Source organism: Bos indicus, chromosome 9 (genome assembly GCF_029378745.1).
Source record: "Bos indicus isolate NIAB-ARS_2022 breed Sahiwal x Tharparkar chromosome 9, NIAB-ARS_B.indTharparkar_mat_pri_1.0, whole genome shotgun sequence".
Taxonomy (NCBI): Eukaryota; Metazoa; Chordata; class Mammalia; order Artiodactyla; family Bovidae; genus Bos; species Bos indicus.
The window spans coordinates 79,917,412-79,939,516 of record NC_091768.1 but is presented as its reverse complement, the minus strand read 5'-3'; the positions used below and the strand labels follow the sequence as shown (position 1 = coordinate 79,939,516).

Sequence of the window (22,105 nt, the reverse complement as noted above, 5' to 3'; positions counted from 1 at the left end):
CCATGACTTAGTTCTGCATAGCCAGGACTTTGATAAGAGTCTGATACATATCTGATACACACACACAGTACTCAAAAATTATGGAATTATGATAACATAGCCCTTAGAGTTTAAATGCATTTAAAAGGAGCAATATAATTACATGTTCTCTGTAACTCCTTTAAGTACTATAGTGCTCTCACAAATGTCAAATGTACTTTAATAATATTGGGGGAGGGAAAGGTTCTGATTAAGCATACCAAACTTTTAGATTTGCTAGACTCACTCTTTCCTCCGCTGCTACTCCACCCTGTAAAACACACTCATTAAGTCTAGAGTAAGTTTTTTTTTTCCCCTCTCTTTTTGGTTCTTTTCCATTTTGTTCTTTTCCACATTCTTTACTTACTAAATACTATTATATTGCAATCTTAGAAAGAAGAGTACGAAAAAGCACATACATATTCTACTTGTTGAAAATAAAAGGAAAACTGCATAAAAAATTATTCATTTGAAAGTAGCAGAAAATTTTGTACCTGCCAAAGCCTACAGTTCCAAAATTTGTCTTATCTAAGAAAGTTACCGGAGCGTGGGCGGCTGTGACAGCGCACCCAAGGCCGGGGCGGCGGCCGGGAGGAGCAAACCCACGTCCAAAGAGCGGTGGCTTCGTGGGTGCTGGAGGGCCTAGAGGAGCTATTCCATGTTCAAGGTTGGGAGGGGTGGCGGTGAGGAGATACCCCTCGTCCAAGGTAAGGAGCAGCGGCTGTGCTTTGCTGGAGCAGCCGTGAAGAGATACCCCATGTCCAAGGTAAGACAAACCCAAGTAAGACGGTAGGTGTTGCAAGAGGGCATCAGAGTGCAGACACACTGAAACCATAAGCACAGAAAACTAGTCAATCTAATCACACTAGGACCACAGCCTTGTCTAACTCAATGAAACTAAGCCATGCCCTGTGGGGCCACCCAGGACAGGCGGGTCATGGTGGAGAGGTCTAACAGAATGTGGTCCACTGGAGAAGGGAATGGCAAACCACTTCAGTATTCTTCTCTTGAGAACCCCATGAACAGTATGAAAGGCAAAATGATAGGCTACTGAAAGAACTCCCCAGGTCAATAGGTGCCCAATATGCTACTGGAGATCAGTGGAGAAATAACTCCAGAAAGAATGAAGGGATGGAGCCAAAGCAAAAACAATACCCAGTTGTGGATGTGACTGGTGATAGAAGCAAGGTCTGATGCTGTAAAGAGCAATATTGCATAGGAACCTGGAATGTCTGGTCCATGAATCAAGGCAAATTGGAAGTGGTCAAACAGGAGATGGCAAAAAAAAAACAGGAGATGGCAAGAGTGAACGTCGACATTCTAGGAATCAGCGAACTAAAATGGACTGGAATGGGTGAATTTAACTCAAATGACCATTATATCTACTACTGCGGGAAGGAATCCCTTAGAAGAAATGGAGTAGGCATCATGGTCAACAAAAGAGTCCCAAATGCAGTACTTGGATGCAATTTCAAAAACGACAGAATGATCTCTGTTCATTTCCAAGGCAAACCATTCAATATCACAGTAATCCAAGTCTATGCCCCAACCAGTAACGCTGAAGAAGCTGAAGTTGAACGGTTCTATGAAGACCTACAAGACCTTTTAGAACTAACACCCAAAAAAGATGTCCTTTTCATTATAGGGGACTGGAATGCAAAAATAGGAAGTCAAGAAACACCTGGAGTAACAGGCAGATTTGGCCTTGGAATATGGAATGAAGCAGGGCAAAGACTAATAGAGTTTTGCCAAGAGAACGCACTGGTCATAACAAACACCCTCTTCCAACAACACAAGAGAAGACTCTACACATGGACATCACCAGATGGTCAACACCGAAATCAGAGTGATTATATTCTTTGCAGCCAAAGATGGAGAAGCTCTATACAGTCAGCAAAAACAAGACCAGGAGCTGACTGTGGCTCAGATCATGAACTCCTTATTGCCAAATTCAGACTGAAATTGAAGCAAGTAGGGAAAACCACTAGACCATTCAGGTATGACCTAAATCAAATCCCTTATGATTAGACAGTGGAAGTGAGAAATAGATTTAAGGGCCTAGGTCTGATAGATAGAGTGCCTGATGAACTATGGATGGAGGTTCATGACATTGTACAGGAGACAGGGATCAAGACCATCCCCATGGAAAAGAAATGCGAAAAAGCAAAATGGTTGTCTGGGGAGGCCTTACAAATAGCTGTGAAAAGAAGAGAAGTGAAAAGCAAAGGAGAAAAGGAAAGATATAAGCATCTGAATGCAGAGTTCCAAAGAATAGCAAGAAGAGATAAGAAAGCCTTCCTCAGCGATCAATGCAAAGAAATAGAGGAAAACAACAGAATGGGAAAGACTAGAGATCTCTTCAAGAAAATTAGAGATACCAAGGGAACATTTCATGCAAAGATGGGCTCGACAAAGGACAGAAATGGTAGGGACCTAACAGAAGCAGAAGATACTAAGAAGAGATGGCAAGAATACACAGAAGAACTGTACAAAAAAGATCTTCACGACCCAGATAATCACAATGGTGTGATCACTGACCTAGAGCCAGACATCCTGGAATGTGAAGTCAAGTGGGCCTTAGAAAGCATCACTACGGACAAAGCTAGTGGAGGTGATGGAATTCCAGTTGAGCTATTCCAAATCCTGAAAGATGATGCTGTGAAAGTGCTGCACTCAATATGCCAGCAAATTTGGAAAACTCAGCAGTGGCCACAGGACTGGAAAAGGTCAGTTTTCATTCTAATCCCAAAGAAAGGCAATGCCAAAGAATGCTCAAACTACCGCACAATTGTACTCATCTCACATGCTTGTAAAGTAATGCTCAAAATTCTCCAAGCCAGACTTCAGCAATATGTGAACTATGAACTTCCTGATGTTCAAGCTGGTTTTAGAAGGGGCAGAGGAACCAGAGATCTAACTGCCAACATCCTCTGGATCATTGAAAAAGCAAGAGAGTTCCAGAAAAACATCTATTTTTGCTTTATTGACTATGCCAAAGCCTTTGACTGTGTGGATCACAATAAACTGTGGAAAATTCTGAAAGAGATGGGAATACCAGAGTACCTGACCTGCCTCTTGAGAAACCTATATGCAGGTCAGGAAGCAACAGTTAGAACTGGACATGGAACAACAGACTGGTTCCAAATAGGAAAAGGAGTACATCAAGGCTGTATATTGTCACCCTGCTTATTTAACTTCTATGCACAGTACATCATGAGAAACGCTGGGCTGGAAGAAGCACAAGCTGGAATCAAGATTGCCGGGAAAAATATCAATCACCTCAGATATGCAGATGACACCACCCTTATGGCAGAAAGTGAAGAGGAACTAAAAAGCCTTGTGATGAAAGTGAAAGTGGAGTTTGAAAAAGTTGGCTTAAAGCTCAACATTCAGAAAACGAAGATCATGGCATCTGGTCCCATCACTTCATGGGAAATAGATGGGAAAACAATGTCAGACTTTATTTTTTTGGCCTTCAAAATCACTGCAGATTTTGAAGGTGACTGCAGCCATGAAATTAAAAGACACTTACTCCTTGGAAGGAAAGTTATGACAAACCTAGATAGCATATTCAAAAGCAGAGACATTACTTTGCCAACAAAGGTCCGTCTAGTCAAGGCTATGGTTTTTCCTGTGATCATGTATGGATGTGAGAGTTGGATTGTGAAAAAAGCTGAGCACCGAAGAATTGATGCTTTTGAACTGTGGTATTGGAGAAGACTCTTGAGAGTCCCTTGGACTGCAAGGAGATCCAACCAGTCCATTCTGAAGGAGATCAGCCCTGGGATTTCTTTGGAGGGAGTGATGCTGAAGCTGAAACTCCAGTACTTTGGCCACCTCATGCGAAGAGCTGACTCATTGGAAAAGACTCTGATGCTGGGAGTGATTGGGGGCAGGAGGAGAAGGGGACGACAGAGGATGAGATGGCTGGATGGCATCACTGACTCAATGGACATGAATCTGAGTGAACTCCAGGAATTGGTGATGGACAGGGAGGCTTGGTATGCTGCGATTCATGGGGTCGCAAAGAGTCGGATACAACTGAGCGACTGAACTGACTGACTGAACAAAGTTACCTTCCTAATCTCTCACTATGTATAAAACTTACCTACTAAAATTGAAAAAAAATACAGACGAATCTGAGGTAACTATTAAAACGATGTGTAGGGTACTCTTTCTATCCCCTTCTGATGCCTATGTCAGAAGCTTTTTCTATCTCCTTTATACTTTAATAAAACTTTATTACACAAAAGCTCCGAGCGATCAAGCCTCGTCTCTGGCCCCGGATTGAATTCTTCTCCTCCGGGGGCCAAGAATCCCGGTGTATTCGTGTGATTCAACAACAACCTTTCAATAGCATGCCTGCAGAAACTGTACGTGGTGGAACCTTGTGGCCAGCTAGGTCAGGAAACAAGCACACATTCCAGCACACCTGCAGCAGTCAGCCCCATCACAACAAAAAGTTGCATGCAGCCTACTTAGAGAACACCCCTGAAGCATCTCACTGTGGTGGCCAGAGAGGAGTTTGTTGCTGGATCCCATAGAGCCATTCCTACCTATGGCCACTTCACCAAGATTGAGAGACATAACACACATACCTGAAAAAAAAAAAAAAAAACAGAAATTCGGCAATATGAGGACACATATGAATATTGAATATTTTCTAAATGAAAGAATAAGGCAAAACCTTAAAAAAATAAACAAAATAGAGAGAAGCAACTTACCCAATACAGAGTTTAAGGTAATGATCATAAAGATTCTCTCTGAACTCAGAAGAATGAATTTTCACAGTAAGAACTTAAAGAGTTAAAAAATATAAAGAAGAACAAATCAGAGCTGAATGACTGAAATGAAAAATGCACTAGGGGAAACAATGGGAGATTAGATGATATAGAAGAGCAGACCAGTGATAAGACAAAGCAGGGGAAATCACTCAGGTTGAACAGAAAGAAGAATTAAGATAAATGAAGATAGTTTAAGGGACCCCTGAGACAACACCAAGCATTCTAACATTCCATTCTAGGGCTCTCAGAAGAAGTGAATTAGAAAGGGGCAGAAAACTTATTTGACGAAATGATAGCTGAAAACTTTCATAACCTGGAGAAGGAAACAGACATACTGGTCCAGGAAGCACAGACTTCCAAATCAGATGACCCCAAAAAGGTCCACACCAGGACACATTATAATTAACATGGCAATATAAAAATTAAAACTCTTAAAAGTAACAGGAAAAAAGTAACTAGTTACATACAAGGGAACTCAGATAAAACTATCAGTTGACATTTTAGCCCAAATTTCACAGGCCAGAAGTGAGTGACATGGTATACTCAAGGCACTGAAATTTAAAACAAAACAAAAACAAACAAACAAAAAGAAACCTTTGACCAAAAATATCCTAGTTAGCAAAGCTACCAGTCAAAATGGAAGGAGATATAAAGAGCTTTATACACAAGCAAAAGCCAAGGGAGTTTTCCACCACTAAATGATCTTAAAAGAAATGTTAAAAGGATTTTTCTAAGTGAAAAAGAAAAAGCCAAAACTAGAAATACAAAAATTATGAAAGAAAATATTCTCACTGATAAAGTAGCAGTATCAACCACTTAAAAAAAACTAGTAGAAGATTAAAAGACAAAAGTAGTAAAAAGAAAAAAAAAAAAAAAAAAACGATGTGTATATCAAAAAAAAAAGACCCTCTCTGTAGCAAAATGAATCGACCTAGAGATTATCTTACAAAGTGAAGTAAGTCAGATAGAGAAAGACAAATACCACATGATATTACTTATACGTGGGACCTAAGAGGATGAGAGGGTTGGATGGCATCACCAAGTCAATGGACATGAGTCTGAACAAACTCTGGGAGATGATGAAGGACAGGGAGGCCTGCTGCTGCTGCTAAGTCGCTTCAGTTTGTCGGACTCTGTGTGACCCCATAGGCGGAAGCCCACCAGGCTCCTTCTGGCACGCTGCAATTCATGGGATCGCAAAGAGTCAGATATGATTTAGCAACTGAACAACAATAACAACAAAAAGCAGTTCTGATGAACTTACTTACAAAACAGAGACAGATTCACAAAGACAGAAAACAAATTTATGGTTACCAAAGTGGGGTGTGAAAGATTAAAAAAAAAAAAGACTATACACACACACTCACTCTATGATTAAACTGGAGACTGAGGAGGCCTTCATGGTTTTTAGTAGAAAATTCTCTTCAATATTAAGATTCCTTCTGCATTCTTTCTTCATCGCCAGTGATGGCAATTTCAAAGGACAGCTGGTTTTATCTTTTGGCAAGCGATTACTAAAAGCCATTTAGTACTTGAAACATCAACCCCAAAATATTCAGACTAAGTCTGTTATCACTTCCAAATGACCACTCTATCCAAAGACCACCATTTCATTCCTACTGACTTCACTGTTCCAAAGTAAATGTACCATTTAAGTCATTTTTTTTTTTAATTCTGTAAGACTTTTCCTCTCTCAAAAAGACCAAGCTGTTACACCAAAGCAGCACTGTGGTGGCTGACTCAAAGGACATGAGGCCACAGCTGCAGCCCAGCCAGCCTCACAGAAGCCTCACATAACACAGTGGAGCAGAGATGCTCTAAAACATTCCTCAGATTACTAGAGACTCATCACCAGCCTGATCTGCCTGGTCTACAAACTGTTTACCAACTCTCTCTAAAGGATGACAGCCAAGCCTGGAGACAAATGTGATCTGACCAGTGAAGGGGAGGACTCTGTACAGTGCCCTCCCTTTCCTAATGCTTCATTCCTAAGTGGTGTCAGTGTCCCTGGACACCCGTCACACCGCTTAGTCATGTGATACTGTCACCGTGGTGACAAGAGGAGTCACCCCCATTCCACATTTATGTAATTGACTTTATGACCCCAGTGTAAGATTTCATATTTACCTACATCAAATTCAGATCATTTCACAGGAATATGAGGTAACTTATCTACAGGGAAGATGCATCAAAGAGACTTCTGTATGTAACTTTCTGAGGTTTGCTATTCAGTCACACTGGCTCTTCTAAACTGAAGTGTAAAATGGGAACACAGCCTTTTAGCTGAAAGCCTCAGAGGGTAATTTGGAGCATTTTGACCCTGACTGAAGGAAAGAACCCACAAACATTTATCATCATATGATTTTCTGTTTGTCACTTAAGCATTACTCTGGCGCTTTCCTCACTTGATAAGAATAGTTTACACAAGTAGATCCTTATTTCTGACCTTCCAGATATACTTATTTAGTAATTAATGCAAAGATACTGGAGTGGGTTGCCATTTCCTTCTTCAGTGAATTAATGACATATTCATACTAAAATGGCTAGGAAAAAACAAAACAACTAGGAGATTTATAAAAATATTATTTTTCTATGCATTGGAAAGCCTGTTGAGCAAATACAAAACATGTATAAAAGATGTCTAATAGTCCGTCACAGATTGCGATGTAACTGATAGAATAATGGCCCATTCTATGATCATGAGAAAAATGAACATACAAACACATCCAAAAAAAGCACAAGCTTTCTTTAGCTCAATCATCTGCCTTCCAGAACCGTGCAGTGCTCTGGGCTAGAAAGTACACAATTCAGGTCAGACTGTACTTTCAGAAACATTTCCCCCTTTAGCTGTTGCCCTATAGTAGATATCAACATAACACTGAGTTTTGAAATAATCTGCTGATGTCATCGATTTTCAGGAGCGAAGGGAGGCTCCTCCCTCAGCGCTCGTGACTAAGACTATCTGTGTGGAAACAGCCTCCTGGTTGCTAAGGAATTCATTGGCTCTTGGCTGTTTGTTTCCCACTCTGTTTGAAGCCACAACCTTCTGTCTGCTTGAGATATCATCATTCATCTTCAGAGCTATAGCGTGTAACGCTACATAAAAAGAGGTTCTTATTTGAAACACCATTTGGAGATTCTTATCAAGTGAAGGAACAGCTAGAGTAACGGTCGTAATTAACAGAAAAGTGTAATATTCATAACATGTCAACAGTCTCTCTGGCCAATATTTTAATGCGTTTTTTTAACACCAAAGCATTTCATCAAGATTTTTTGTTTCCCCAAATTACTAAAATAATACACGCTCACTGTAACAAGGCAAACAATTTGTAGTTGTATGAAGTTCCATCGCTTTCCTGCTTCTCACTCCCACCCTAAAATAATCCATTTTATGCCCCTGTAATAATCCATTTTAAAACCTGATGTGTATCATTCCATGTTTTATCCCAAAAGACAGAGCCGCCATGTTAGTGCATGCCTTTTACCCAAACTTTGATAATACTGGATGTTATCAGCCTTCCTAAATATTATCAAGGAGTGGGTAAAAAACAATCACATTTTGTAATTTGTACTTCTGTGGGGCCAGTTTAAATATTCAAAGGTCATACTGCTGTAGTTCTTCTTAAAAATTATATTCATCAGCTGTCAAAAGACAAGGCATTCTTTTTCTTTATTACTTTTTAAAATCCTGAAGGGTATAAACCTTGTATACTATTTGCTTTGTAAATGTCCACAAAACTACAAATGTTAACTTGCCTAGAAGACTCAAAGTTGTAGTTCTATGTTATGAGGTAAAGTGTGGATATTATCAGAATCAAACTATAGGATCCTAATTTTTAATCATCCGAACTAAGTGTCAATCTCAACAATCAAGAGGTTTTGCCAACCCTCCAATCCAGCTATAGCAGTCAAATTAACAAAACATTAACAAGCAGAAGAGTAACCAAAATCAACAGGTTATCACTAAAGGTAAAACGAGAGTGACCACAAGGCTCCTTTGTATTGGGGGATAAGCAGGCTTATCTGAGATGGTAATGATTAAGGCCTGAGTATCAAGAAAGAACCAAGATTAGGGAGAAAAGGGTACTGAGAAAGCACAGTCAAGGAATAGAAAGAACACGTGTCTAAAAAACAGTGACTTTAGGAGAGAATAGCAGGAAGTAGGAGGTATTGGGAAAGACTGAAGGCAGGAGAAGAAAGGGACGACGGAGAATGAGATGGTTGGATGGCATCACAGACTCGATGTACATGAGTTTGAGCAAGCTCCGGGAGTTGGTGATGGACAGGGAAGCCTGGTGTGCTGCAGTCTATGGGGTCGCAAAGAGTCGGTCACGACTGAGCGACTGAACTGAGCTGAGGATGTACTGGAATGCATGAGAGTGAAGCAGATTTGGGGATAGGAGGTAGGAATCAAGAATCTTGTTCACACATGTGAAGTTTGAGGCCTATTATACATCCAAGTGCCTGAGGACAGGCAATCCAAGAGGTAACTCCAGGGTCCAGAAAGGGGCTCTGGCCAAAGATAAAGATAAGTACTGAGGAGACACTGGCAATCAAGATGCCACTTAAAAACACTGGATTCAATGAGATCATCCAGGGGTCATCCATAGAAGTGAAAAAAGTCAGAGTTCCTATACAGAGACAAAAATCACAGTTAAGCATAAAATATCGCTTTAAAAATATAGCGATATTACACCATGATTTAAAGATAGGACTCTGAAAATTAGATATATTGATAGTAAAGTTTTAATATGCATTATTTTCATGAACCCTCTACTGAGTTAAGGCAAAAATTCTGTATAAAAATGCCAGTAATAGCCCCTAAAGTACTTCTGTGAGTTCAGCTATTCATGTGGAAGGCGGTGGCATTTTAAGTGAGTCACGTGTAAGACGTATAGATACAAAATATGCTGGCTTCATGAGTAAACACAGGTAACTCTCTGTCACAAAGCCTTAGGTGATACACACACCATGTGGAGTAATAAGAGAAATTCCTTCAAAAGATTTCTCGTGTCAGACAGTAACTTAAAAATACATTTAAGCACTCTGATTCCCGTACCCTTGAGAATGACAGTCTCCTGAAATTGTACATCCCAGGTGCTTCCCCTGCCCCACCCTGGTCTCAGCTCAGTTGACCTTATTTGTTTAGTCTAAAAACATGGGTTTCATGTAATTTATTCACATGATAAGAATAATGAATGTGCACATATCAATTAGCATACTGACATCTAAAAGAAAAAGTCCCAATTTGATTCTTGAAGAAACCTTGAAAATTTACAAATGCCATGACCTAACAAAATGAAAGTAAACAGACCTCAACTAACTTTAATCTCCTAATTCATCTTACATCATGTAATTGACTCTTGGAGAAGCACTTTTGAAAGTCAAGAAGTAGTTCAACTGTACATGATAAAACCCAACATATATACAATTTTCAGATCTCTTTACAAGCATGCTTCTTCTTTCTGACAATGAAAGTAACAGAAAAATAGACTTCTAATGAAACTGAAACAAATATACCAAAAAACCACTCAAAGTTCAGTTTTGTTTGGAAACCATTAAACATTAAGTACCAGGGATTTTCCAACTAAGTAGCTGAAACTCTTAAAATACGTGATGACTTGGGAAAAAAGTATTTATATATTAAATACTCCAGTTGAATATCTTGATCTATGAATAAGCAATTTTAGCAATCTATTTCCATGATTTGTTATATGTATTATTTATAATAACATACAGGTATATTATAAATATGGAACATATGAAATCTTGAGTAAATTCCAAGTAATCAGTATATAAGACTTCATGAGTAACGATTTCATTCTAAAGGAAAATATAATAAACTGAATAAATATAGCTGTTAAAAAAAAAAAAGCAAAATAAAATGGGCACAAGAGAAATTCAGTTTGCTCAAGCAACAAAATCAGGTAACTTTTAAAGATCATTAACATTCCTCAGGTTCCTATTGTCTCATTCACATAACTAGCTGTTTATAGAAAATTTGGCTTTCAATAACAGCTAAAAAGGCCTTGTTTCAAAGTTGAGAAAAAAATTGTACTCATTTCAAAAATTAAATATCTTCATTCCAAAAGTACTGTAATTAAAATAAACTTTGTCACATCATTTTAAGGCGACTACTTCATGGTCTAAAAACTTAATTCCAAATTCCTGTCTCATACATGGCAATAAAATCAGAATAATAACAAAGTCTCTACTTTTCGTAAAGAACTGAATGAAAACTTGAAAATAGAGTTAAGTGCTGTATATTCAGTCGTAGAACACAGCTAGCACACTTTTAATGTCAGGTATGTAGCTATCTTATCATTCAATATGGGCTAGATAAATAAATAAAAGAAATGTAGCGAAGATCAAAGAAAATAAAACGATAAAGTAATAGAATTCACACATAATTCAAGAGGAATGAGAGGCCCATAGAGCCTGTAAGGACAGAAAAAGTCAACAAATAAAAGGCACACTTACACTGAAGGCAATGTCATCATTATTAAACACAGAGTTTTAAAGAAAAAGTCTTACTTACCTGAGAGAGGAGCATACACAAGACACAAAGCAAATAAGAACAAAAGAGAACTTGGCTTCCATTTCCAATGACAGCTCCACATTCGGTCTGAGTGAAACATCCTGCCATGAGAGAAAGCAACGATCAGGACACTTAGGCTTAGTAAAGCATTCGGTCAGAAAACGTTGTAGGTTTCTGGCAGGGACTGAGAAAGAACTTTTTCCCGCCTTGCTTCCAAATAAGAAAAGAAACCTTGAAGATGATAAACTAAGGATTCCCTTTTAAGCTAATTAGCTAAAAGAAAAAAACCCATGCATTTTATTTGCTACTTGGTGACAACTTCCTTATCAGAGGTATATAATAGATGATTCCTGCAAAAAGATGGGGAAGTATTCTGATAATTCAAGGGAAAAAATCACTTATTTAAAAAAAAAAAACAATTCTAGCATCAATCTTCAGCATCATCAGTCACATGCCCATCTGAGTACCAAGAGGATGCTTTTATCAACCTCTTCTATAATCTCCCAGAAATTTAAACTCTAAGGAAATGTTTTTATTTTATAATATCTGCTGCTTTACAAGTGGAAATATTAAAATCAAAGCACCCAAACTTTTTTCTTTCCTCTAAAATTAAGTACTGAAGCTTAACTAGTACTAATGTTAGTTCTAAAATTATATATATTAATAGTTATCAATGTTTTTAAACGGCTAGTAAATACCAAGTATTGAAGAAACTAATAAATGACATTAAATGGAGGGGTGGTGCTTTGAAGACCGTCAATTCTCTGTACAATAGTCTTACCTCTAAACTCAAAATTATGCTTAATGAGTTAGATGGGAACATCCATATTATTTTGGCTGAAGACAGTGGCATGCTACCTTCCATTGACGTAGCCCTATCAAAAGAGGCAGACCACTGAAGGGGGCAGTGGGTGTGAAAGGCAGTCACAAAAAGGAACCACGAATGAACTGGTGAGCAGGAGAGTCACGAAGCAGGAAGAAAGGTGAGTGGCAGAAGGAAACCTCCAGATCTTAAAATCCCAAGAGTTACTTTCATTATAAGTGATAATTGGGAATCATTTTATTTCTAAAAGAGGAGCAACTAAAACAATGCTTTGGAGTCAGAGTAAAATACTTCTTTACCTGAAGGTTGCTTATCTGGAAAAAATGTATAATAAACAGAAAATCAGAAAGTGGTAACAGAAATACTTGAATAATAAAAATCAGACATTAAACTGATTCTTGCACTTGCCTCAAGCCTGCCCTTCTAACTTATCTGAGAGACTGTTAAGTAGAGACTACTTAAGTAGCAAAGAGAATAAGCTCTGGAGTCAAGACAGACCTGAGTTTGCTACTGATGAACTAGGTAATCCTTGGAAAATTGACTTGACCACCTTGTACCTCCTAGTTTTCACCTGTAAAACAGGAACATCAATCTAGTCCATGGAGCTGGTGGATGATTAAGTCAAATCATGTCTTTTAAGAAATGTGTCTAACATTCAGCAAGTGCTCAGTGTTGTTGTTGTTTAGTCGCTAAGACGTGTCCGACTCTTTTGTGACCCCCTGGACTGTAGCCCAGCAGGCTCCTCTGTCCATGGGATTTCCAAGGCAAGAATACCGGAGTGGGTAGCCATTCTCTTTTCCAGGGGATCTTCCCAACCCAGGGATCAAACCTGTGTCTCCTGCACTGGCAGGCAGATTCTTTACTGCTGAGCCACCAGGGAAGCCCAAGTGTTCAATAATATTAGCTATTTTTATTGTTACTATCATCCTGAGCATTTTAATATATATGTGGTTATTCTGTCAACAGTGAAGTAAGAAAAAAAAGGACTTTACCAAGAAGAGACAATAAGATCAATATTATAAACCAACACCAATCTATTGACTTTGTAGCTATTTCTGGGATCTCCTTGGAACAAAGATGAAATAGACTATTCAAGTATGCCATGAAAGAAGAAGTTTAAAATAGTATCTGATTCTGTTCATGTTATTTTATAGTCACCAAACTAGAAGCCCCAGCATCACACAGCTCTTAGCAGAAACCAACTCTACACAAGAAAAAGGCTACATAGTACTTTTGCACAACATTGTAAATCAACTGTACCAATAAAAATTTTAAAATATTAATGTAAAAGGTATTTTTGAATGGGAGGTATATTTTCAAATACATCCATCCAAAATATTTGAAATTAAAAGCAGTGTTACTGCTTACATGAGAAGCAAGATGTTCTAGTGAATCATTCGCCATGCTCAATCGCTCAGTTGTGTCCAACTCTTTGTGACCCCCTAGACTATAGTCCGTCAGTTTCCTCTGTCCATGGGGATTTCCAGGCAAGAATGCTGGAGTGGGCTGCCAATTCCTTTTCCAGGGGATCTTTGCAACCCAGGGATCAAACCCATGTCTCTTGCATCTCCTGCATTGGCAGATGGATTCTTTACCAGTGTGCCACTTGGGAAATCCCAGTGAGTCATTGATAATAACAAAATGATAATGGATGTGAACTCTGGAATAGCACAGATAGTTACATCCTGGTACCTCTATCTACTGTGTGTTTTGAGGGGGCAAGTACTTTAAATTCTGAACCTATTTTCTCTTCTGTAAATAGAATATTACAGAAAGAACTAGATTAACATTGCATAGAACTTAACGAGGGTTTTGAAAAGGGTGGCCAGTAAACCTTTGTCTCATGGAAAGTTCATTCATTTGGAAGAAGGGCCCATTTTCCATTGATGCTGGATTTATGAGGTGTTTCCCATTCATGCTGAGCGTGGAAAAGTGTACTTCTGAGACTAAAGAACAATCATATATTCAAAGAAATTTAGAGCTGGAAGGGCCAGAGATAAAGTCTAACCTCTTCGTTTATGGAGGAGGAAACTGAGGCCCAGAGAAACAAACAGGCAAACCAATGAAGCCTGGATGGTAGCCTCATAGACATTAACAGAAAGAATATTAGCCCAGGAGAAGTGAAGCTTCTCAATCTTTGTGGCACATGACAATCTTCCTTTATCAGCATCAGGACACTATTAGTGAATAGTGCCCTTCTCTTATGTTCCCATGTCTTCTAAACAATACTCAGGGAATGACGTTCCTTAGTTTGGTGACACTCAATTTCACGGTGTCTGTTTCACGTGCTCATGCAACTTTCTTTTGCTAAAAAAGGTGCTGACACTTAGGAGTTCCATATTCTCTCCTGAAGCTATTTTACAAAAGCTGCCTACAGTCCTATTAGACAAGAGCCGCAAATGGCAACCAAGAGCTTAATGCATTCCAGTTCTCAGGACTCCATCAGGTTGTACAGCAAAGGAACCCAGGACAGGGCAAGCACTTGTACCCAACATAAACCATATGACACGCCAACTTTCATCCACTTAACTGCTTACTGAAGAACAGAAACAAATAAATTAAGAATAGAACAGAGGGAGGAAAGCACTGTCTGTCTTCTCAAGGGATCACTTAGCAAACACACATCCCTGGGATTTAAACAACTTTCTCACAAGAATGGAAAATCCTGAACAGGGTTACTAAGGTTCCAAACAGGAACTACAAAAAAACAGAGTATAATTTTGTGTCACTCCAGTTGTGGTCTCAGCGTTCTATTGAAAAGAACAGGAATAGTTTTTAAGTAAAACAGAGTCATAGACTTCCATAACCTGAAAAGAATCTAAAAGTTATGGAATAAAACCCATCATTTCACAAATGAAAAAACTATGATGTTTAAGCTACTTGCCCAAGATCACATAATCAGTGATAGCAAAATCAAAAGGACCTCCTGGGTCACCTGGCTTCCAACTCAATGGTCCTTTTTGAGAACCAAGCTAACTCTATTGGAAACTCACTCTTCAACGTATATAGACTGCAAGATGCAACGTACTTAAATCTTGCATCAGAAAGTTTTAGAACTCAGCCCTTTTATAGGAATATAGACACCATTTAATCCAAACGCATCACTGAAATAATCTAAAAAACCTCCCCAGTATTCTGTGATGACCTAGAGGGTGGAATAGGGTGGAGGGGTGAGGGAGGGTCAAGAGGAGGGGATACATGAATACTTATGGTTGATTCACACTGTTGTAAGGCAGAAACCAACACCACGTTGTAAAGCAATTATCCTCCAATTAAAAATAAATTAAAAAAAAAAAAAAACTACTGTCTTACATCTCTTTACTCCTACTGACTCCTCTAAAAAGTCACAATTAAAGAGAAACTAGTGAAGAGATTCTGAAATTGGTGGAGAAATTAACATGGTACTAATTTTCTTAATATTAGCAGTAGTCAGAATTAACTTCTTTCTCTATATCCCAATTGTATTTCGATGGCAAATCTTTTCAGGAAGGGACATGAGGAGTAGCACAGAGAATGCCTCAATTCTTCCAGAATAAAAAGCATGGTAATTTGGTTTATTTAAGCCTGCTTATAATTTTGTTTCATCTTCTGGTTAAAGATCATGTTCTTGAGCCTAAATAATGAAGTGCTATTATATTACTTAAAGTAAGTTCTTTTATTAAGTTGGGTTCACTCCTCACTTTAAAAAAGCATAAAGGTTTATAATTCTTGAAATCTGTACAAATCTTGCCCCTTACTTGAGCTATAATATACATAACTGGCTTTACATAGATGAAATTAAGCAATCATGAGAAATACACACACCTTCACACAAACACATGTGAAACTGGGAAAATCTGAAAAAGAGAGGTGTATTGTATCAGTATCCTGGTTGTGATATTGTACTCTAGTTTTGCAAAATGTCAGCATTGGGAGGAACCGGGTAAAGAGTACCTGGGCTGTCTCTGTATTATTTTTTAAAACTGCATGTGAATCAACAAATACCTCAACAAAAATTTCAATTAAATAAATAAACCCTGAAGCCCCAGTAAATGTAAGTTACTTTCAGATGATTCAGGGAAAAAAGAGAGTGTGTGTGTGTGTGTGTGTGTGTGTGTGTCTACAGACAGGGGAAAGGAGAAGATAAGAAAAATGATAAAACAAATGGGGTAAATATTTACAATAAGTGATTCTGTGTCAAGAGTTCTTCGTGTTATTTTTGCAACTTCTCTGGAGGTTTAAAATTATTTCTAAGTAGAGGTAAATACATATGTACAGTTTTACAATGAAGAGTATCAGTGTTTATCTAATGAGCCTCTCATCACTACTGGGTAATATTGCTTTAATCATTGCCAGTTTGATAGAAAACATAATGTCTCATTTGGATTTCCTTTATTTGGATTGGCATATTGAATGATTTGTATAGTTAATTTCCATTATAAACATTTTCTTTTCTAGTGATTTTTTTTAACCAATTCTATACTAAATATGTTAAGCCTTGGTCATATTTGTTGTAAATGTTTTCATTACAGCAATATTGAAGTTTTCCTTAAGGCATTCCAAGTAATTCCATCCTGAGTAATGTTAATAAGGGAGAGTAAGATGACACTCAGGTAGTGCACTCAAGTTTTATTGGCATTTTTAGTTATGACTGAAATGGCCTTTAAATGTTTATAGCCCCAGTCACTTGCTGTGCTTCTTCACGTCGTCCAATGCAGATAATGTTTTAATGTCATCCAATTAGAAACAAAGTGGAAAGATGCAATTTTGCCCAAGCATGCCACACACACTGAACAAAGTCTTTTTTTATTTAGTCTAAAGTCTAAATGGTCTCTAGAAACTTTTGATCATCGCATTAGAAATGTAAACCCTTGTAAGACATGGGCAGTCAGAAAAAGTCAGGTTTAAGGAAGTAGCTGTCAGTTTATTTTTAATATGTAAACTGATTCTCTTTCAGATCATTATTTCCAGAAATCAAAGTGACGTGTCCACTTGGGCAGTAAAACTACAAGCTTCTAATATTTCCCATAAGCCAAGAGACAATAGCCTCATTCACCATTCACACTGGAAAAGCACAATGTCATGTAATTTATATAAGCCATAAATGGAACAGTAGCTTCATGCAGCTTGAGACCAATTAATGCAAGTCTTGCTAAATCTACTAAAATTTAAAATTATGCAGCCACTACAACTCCAAAGTATATTTGTAAAGTCTCTAATTCCACAACTTGAGTGTACTAATATATAAACACTCTTTATCCACAAGAGTAGGCAGAAAACATATTCAAACAATTCGTATATTTGAATCTATCAAAATTAAAAATTTAAATTATAATTACATTTTCAATGAGATAGTAGGAATATTTACCTTGAAAAGGGTATTACTTCCATATATCCTAATATACTGATATCTAAAAAGAATCAGATAATCTTAAACCATTCCATATGAATTATAACCAGGAAAAAAGAAAAAGTTGCAATCTGACAAGAAATGGAAAAACATTCTGTCAAAATAGCTCAATAAAAAACTTGAATCAGAGTAATAATTTTGTGATTAAATATCCATGCTTGTACTGTATAATGACATTAAGATTTTTTAAAATCATATATAATCAAATGGACTACATAATTTCATAACCAGGAAATTTTAACATTACTTGATCAGTTTCACATCTTTTAAAACCTGGTATTTATATTTTTTTTCATGTATAATGTAGTTTTTCCCCCATAAGGTCCAAATCACCTAGGAAAGCTTATAGAAAGCTAGACAAACATCTGCTATTAAAACCCTTACTATGTATTTTCAGGAAAAACTGAAGCTTAAAACAAACTCACATTCATTCAAAATGTGTTGCCTGTATATAAGAATAAGTCTTATATGAAGCTATTTGGCCACATCCCAAAATAAATTCTTTCAGGTTATACCTTGCTGATCCCACTGGGTAAATGAAAGTTTCAAACTCACAGGTGTGGAATGACTTCACATGCAGTTTAATAAAAATAAGTGGTTCCTTTCTAATTATACCGCTCACTACCAGGAACAGACCGGCCAAGGGCTAGGCTTCTGGACACTAACCCTTTTTCCTATTTTGAAAATGTGTGCTGGAGGGAGTAAGGCAGAAGGTCCAAGGAATGGAAAAAGGCAGGCCTGAGGGGCAGGTTTTTTCCCAGGTATTAAATTGAAAGAGGAAATTTAAGTGGAAATAAGTAAGGCTCCAAAAGTTGGGGGAAGAAGGGTGTTTATCAATTTCTAGAAACTCTTGTATATTAGTCAGTGGAAGGGAGTTAAATGTCTGTCCAGATGTCTGCCCAAGATTAAACAAAACACCAGAGGGAAAATTATATGTTACAAGAAAAAGTAACTTCTGAGTTGGCCACAAAAATAAGCTGGGTCTTTCGAGAACAACCTTCCTTTTTCCATTTTGGAAGGCAAAGCTAATTGGTGCTGGGGGCCCTTCAGCGGGGTCGCCCTGAGGCACCTCACCACTTGGAGGACAAGTCCATACAAACAAAACACATCAGGTTTCTCTAAGCGTTTCCTCGCCCTACACCCCCCACTCCTGCTTCTACACAAGCCTCTTCAAGATCCTATCACGTAAAATGGCATCTTCTTTAAGGACTTTTTAATCTGTCAAGTACACGGAGAACCTTTTCTGCGCGCTTTAAAAAAAAAAAAATCATTCAAACAACCCAAAGATCCAAGAATAACTTCTACAGTCAAGGGTGACAATGTGTAAAGTCAACATTCTCTCCGCATACTAGTACCTTCCAAGCCCCCAGGTGCTGATCCAGGAGAGCGCCTTCTTGGCAGGGCCCGGCCCCTGGATGGAGCGACCGCGCCTGTGACTTCTTGTTGCATTTGAATCGAAAACGTTTTCCCCATTCTTGAAGCCCTGCCCTTTTTTATTATGCTTTACGCCGCCCAAACGTGAGGTTTACCTCTGGCTGGGGAAAAAAAAAAAAAAAAGCCAGCCGCACACACATGTTACAGCTCCGCCTGGCAAAACAGCAGCTCACTCCTCATTGCCTCGAGGGGCGAAGTGAAGACAAACCGGTTTATTCTGTCGGTGTTCAGTGCGGCTGAAGTCTTTACAAAGCCGTGGTGTCGGGGACCGGGAGTTAGGGGGCAGGGCAAGGGGGCACAGGTAAGAGGTGTTAAGGAATTCTGAGCTGAAAGGGGAGGGGGGGTACTTACATGTTGGCATCACTGCGCTGGGGTCCCCAGGGGCCGCGCGGTCATGCTCCACCACCTTCACCAGGCTCTGCGGCTCCGAGTTCCCCCGATGAAGCCCCTACCTGGGCCGAGCGCGGTGGCCGGACCCTCCTCCTTCACGCTCTTTCTGGAGAGTTCATCGGCGTTTCCCGGGCAGCTCCGGGGTGGCGCAAGGTGGAAGGTCGGCGCCGCGGAGTTCAAGTGCGGATCGTCGCGGCCAGGGGGCGGGCGGGGCGGCAGGTTCCTCCTTACGGAGAAGTTGGAGGAAAGTTAGGGCGAGAACGTGGAAGCGGCTGGGTCCGCCTTGGAGCCGGTGCTGGGTGCTCGGGGTGCCCCGGGGGCTCCCAGGGCGGCTGGGTGGGCGGGAAGGTGGAGGGGTCCGCTGGCGTGCGGCAGCACGTGGTCACCCGCTTTGTGGCTCCAGTCTCCCCCTCTACCCCGCCCCGCAGGCTCGGGTTGCTCCCGGGACCGGTCCACCCCGCCCGCGCTTCCGGCGCCGAGTGTGCCGGACCAGGGGCTCAGGTGCGGCTGCCCCCGCGGCGTCTGGCCGGGCCCCGCGCGGCCCTGGGGCGGCCCCAGCCTCGCTGATCCGCCGCGGGGGCCGTCCCGGAGGCGCGGCCGCCCCACCCAGGATCCCAGCCCCGGGGCTGGAGGGAAGAGTCTGGCTGCGGGGTGGGAGAGGAACTCCCCAGGCTGGCAGCGAGGGGCAAGTTGCTGGGGCCGGAGTGGGTGGGAGACTGGCTCCCGGCCCGGCGCGGCTGCCCGGCGGGGGAGGGGGCGGGGCAGGCCCAGAGGTCGCCCGAAGCCGGGCGCCCTGAATTCAGGAGACCCTCCCTGCGAGACCTGAGCAGCTCGGAAGGCCCGCGGGGATGGGGACATCTCCTCCCTGTCCCCCCGGGATGCAGCCCACCCGAGTCTGCACGGAGCCCCGCCGCCAAGTTCCCGCGCCATTGCCTTGCTTTCTCCTTTTTTGTTTCTTGCTTTTCAGTCCCTTTCTTTGCTCTTCTCCTTGCTTTTCTTTCATGTCTTCCCCCTACTCCTCTCTTCTTTTGTTCTTTTTCTAATGATTATCAGGGTGAAGGGTGAGCCGTCTGTCCTCAGCGCGCACCCAGCCACCCCATACCATCACCACATCTCCTGGTCCCTGCTGGGAGAGAGGGGGTGAGAGTCCCTCAGAGCGCCCTTCTCCAATCAAGGATGAAGACCAGCCTTAAGAGGAACCTGCGGAAGCCGCCCTATTCCTATGGCCAGCACAGAAATACACCACTACCTTCTCCCACTGATTGTTGACACCTGTAATTTCACCTTTGGGCTTAGAATTTTGTCTTCTGTTGAAACATATCTAAGAACTCCTAAGGAGTGGTAACACTGTAAAGCTTTGACATTGCCTTTGGTTTGAATTGTTCAAATCCCTTCTGGAAAGAAGCTGATAGGCAGCAGAAACAGCCTGAGAGATCTGAGAGTGGTTGCAGGGGGGTTAAATGAAAGCGAAAACTGGGCAGGGCAGGTGACAAACTGCTTGCTCCACAGTCTGGCCTGGGACCCTCCTTCATCCCCCTCCTGCTGCTTCACTGGGACTCAGGGATAGGGCTGGACAAGTCATGCTTTCTTTTAAAATCTGCATCACAAAAAAAAAAAAAAAAAAGAAGAAGGGATATTAACATGGGACTGACTAGATGTTCACCTAATATTCAGCAGGATTGATTTGCAAATGCAAATCCAATTACTCAGTGGGCAAAGTCCACTGCCTGGCCTCCTATAAAGTAGCTGCTTGGCAAAGGGATCTGGACACACCCCCTTGGAAATGAGAAGAGGAAAAAAAGGACTCACACTTGGAAACATGTTCCCTCACCCTTGGGTACCACCACCTAATCCATGAAAATACAGAAGGCAAAACCAAATGCTAGTGCTGTATACGCATCCAGAGCCCAGCGTGAACTGTGAGCATGCACACACAGGCCACAAGCAGAAGTGCCAAAATCTGTACATGACATTGATTGGCTAGTGATACAGACTAGTAGGAGTGGAAAAGAAGAGGTAGAACAGGACTTGAACACAGATAGCTATCTGCACAAAGGATGCTGGAACACTGCCACCAAATCTGGAGGCCTGAAAAATCCAGGGTGTGTTCTTCTTGTGACTTTCATCAGTATTTATTTTGATGAATAAACCATATGACTAACAGAGACATTGAATTGTAGCACTTAGTTCAGTGAAGTTGAACAGTTCTATGAAGACCTGCAAGACCTTTTAGAACTAACACCCAAAAAAGATGTCCTTTTCATTATAGGGGACTGGAATGCAAAAGTAGGAAGTCAAGAAACACCTGGAGTAACAGGCAGATTTGGCCTTGGAATATGGAATGAAGCAGGGCAAAGACTAATAGAGCTTTGCCAAGAAAATGCACTGGTCATAGCAAACACCCTCTTCCAACAACACAAGAGAAGACTCTACACATGGACGTTACCAGATGGTCAACACCAAAATCAGATTGATTATATTCTTTGCAGCCAAAGATGGAGAAGCTCTATACAGTCAGCAAAAACAAGACCAGGAGCTGACTGTGGCTCAGATCATGAACTCCTTATTGCCAAATTCAGACTGAAATTGAAGCAAGTAGGGAAAACCACTAGACCATTCAGGTATGACCTAAATCAAATCCCTTATGATTAGACAGTGGAAGTGAGAAATAGATTTAAGGGCCTAGACCTGATAGATAGAGTGCCGGATGAACTATGGATGGAGGTTCG

General features: G+C 40.4%; 1 protein-coding gene across 8 annotated transcripts in view; it reads right to left on the bottom strand.

The window, feature by feature from the left end:
* ADGRG6 (adhesion G protein-coupled receptor G6) overlaps positions 1–19,756 on the bottom strand; it is a 153,578-nt gene extending 133,822 nt beyond the window's left edge. For 6 of the 8 annotated variants that reach the window (XM_019967514.2, XM_070796264.1, XM_019967515.2 and 3 more), the window contains exons 1-2: positions 19,338–19,756; positions 11,341–11,441 (exon numbers count right to left, since the gene is read on the bottom strand). In XM_019967514.2, the coding sequence (XP_019823073.1) occupies positions 11,341–11,441; positions 19,338–19,339 (103 nt within the window). In that variant the 5' untranslated portion in view covers positions 19,340–19,756. Of the gene's footprint in view, positions 1–11,340; positions 11,442–18,907; positions 19,276–19,337 lie in introns of those variants that run through there. The other 2 variants (XM_070796267.1, XM_019967517.2) reach the window with 2 other exon arrangements.
* Positions 19,757–22,105: the final 2,349 nt, after the last annotated feature.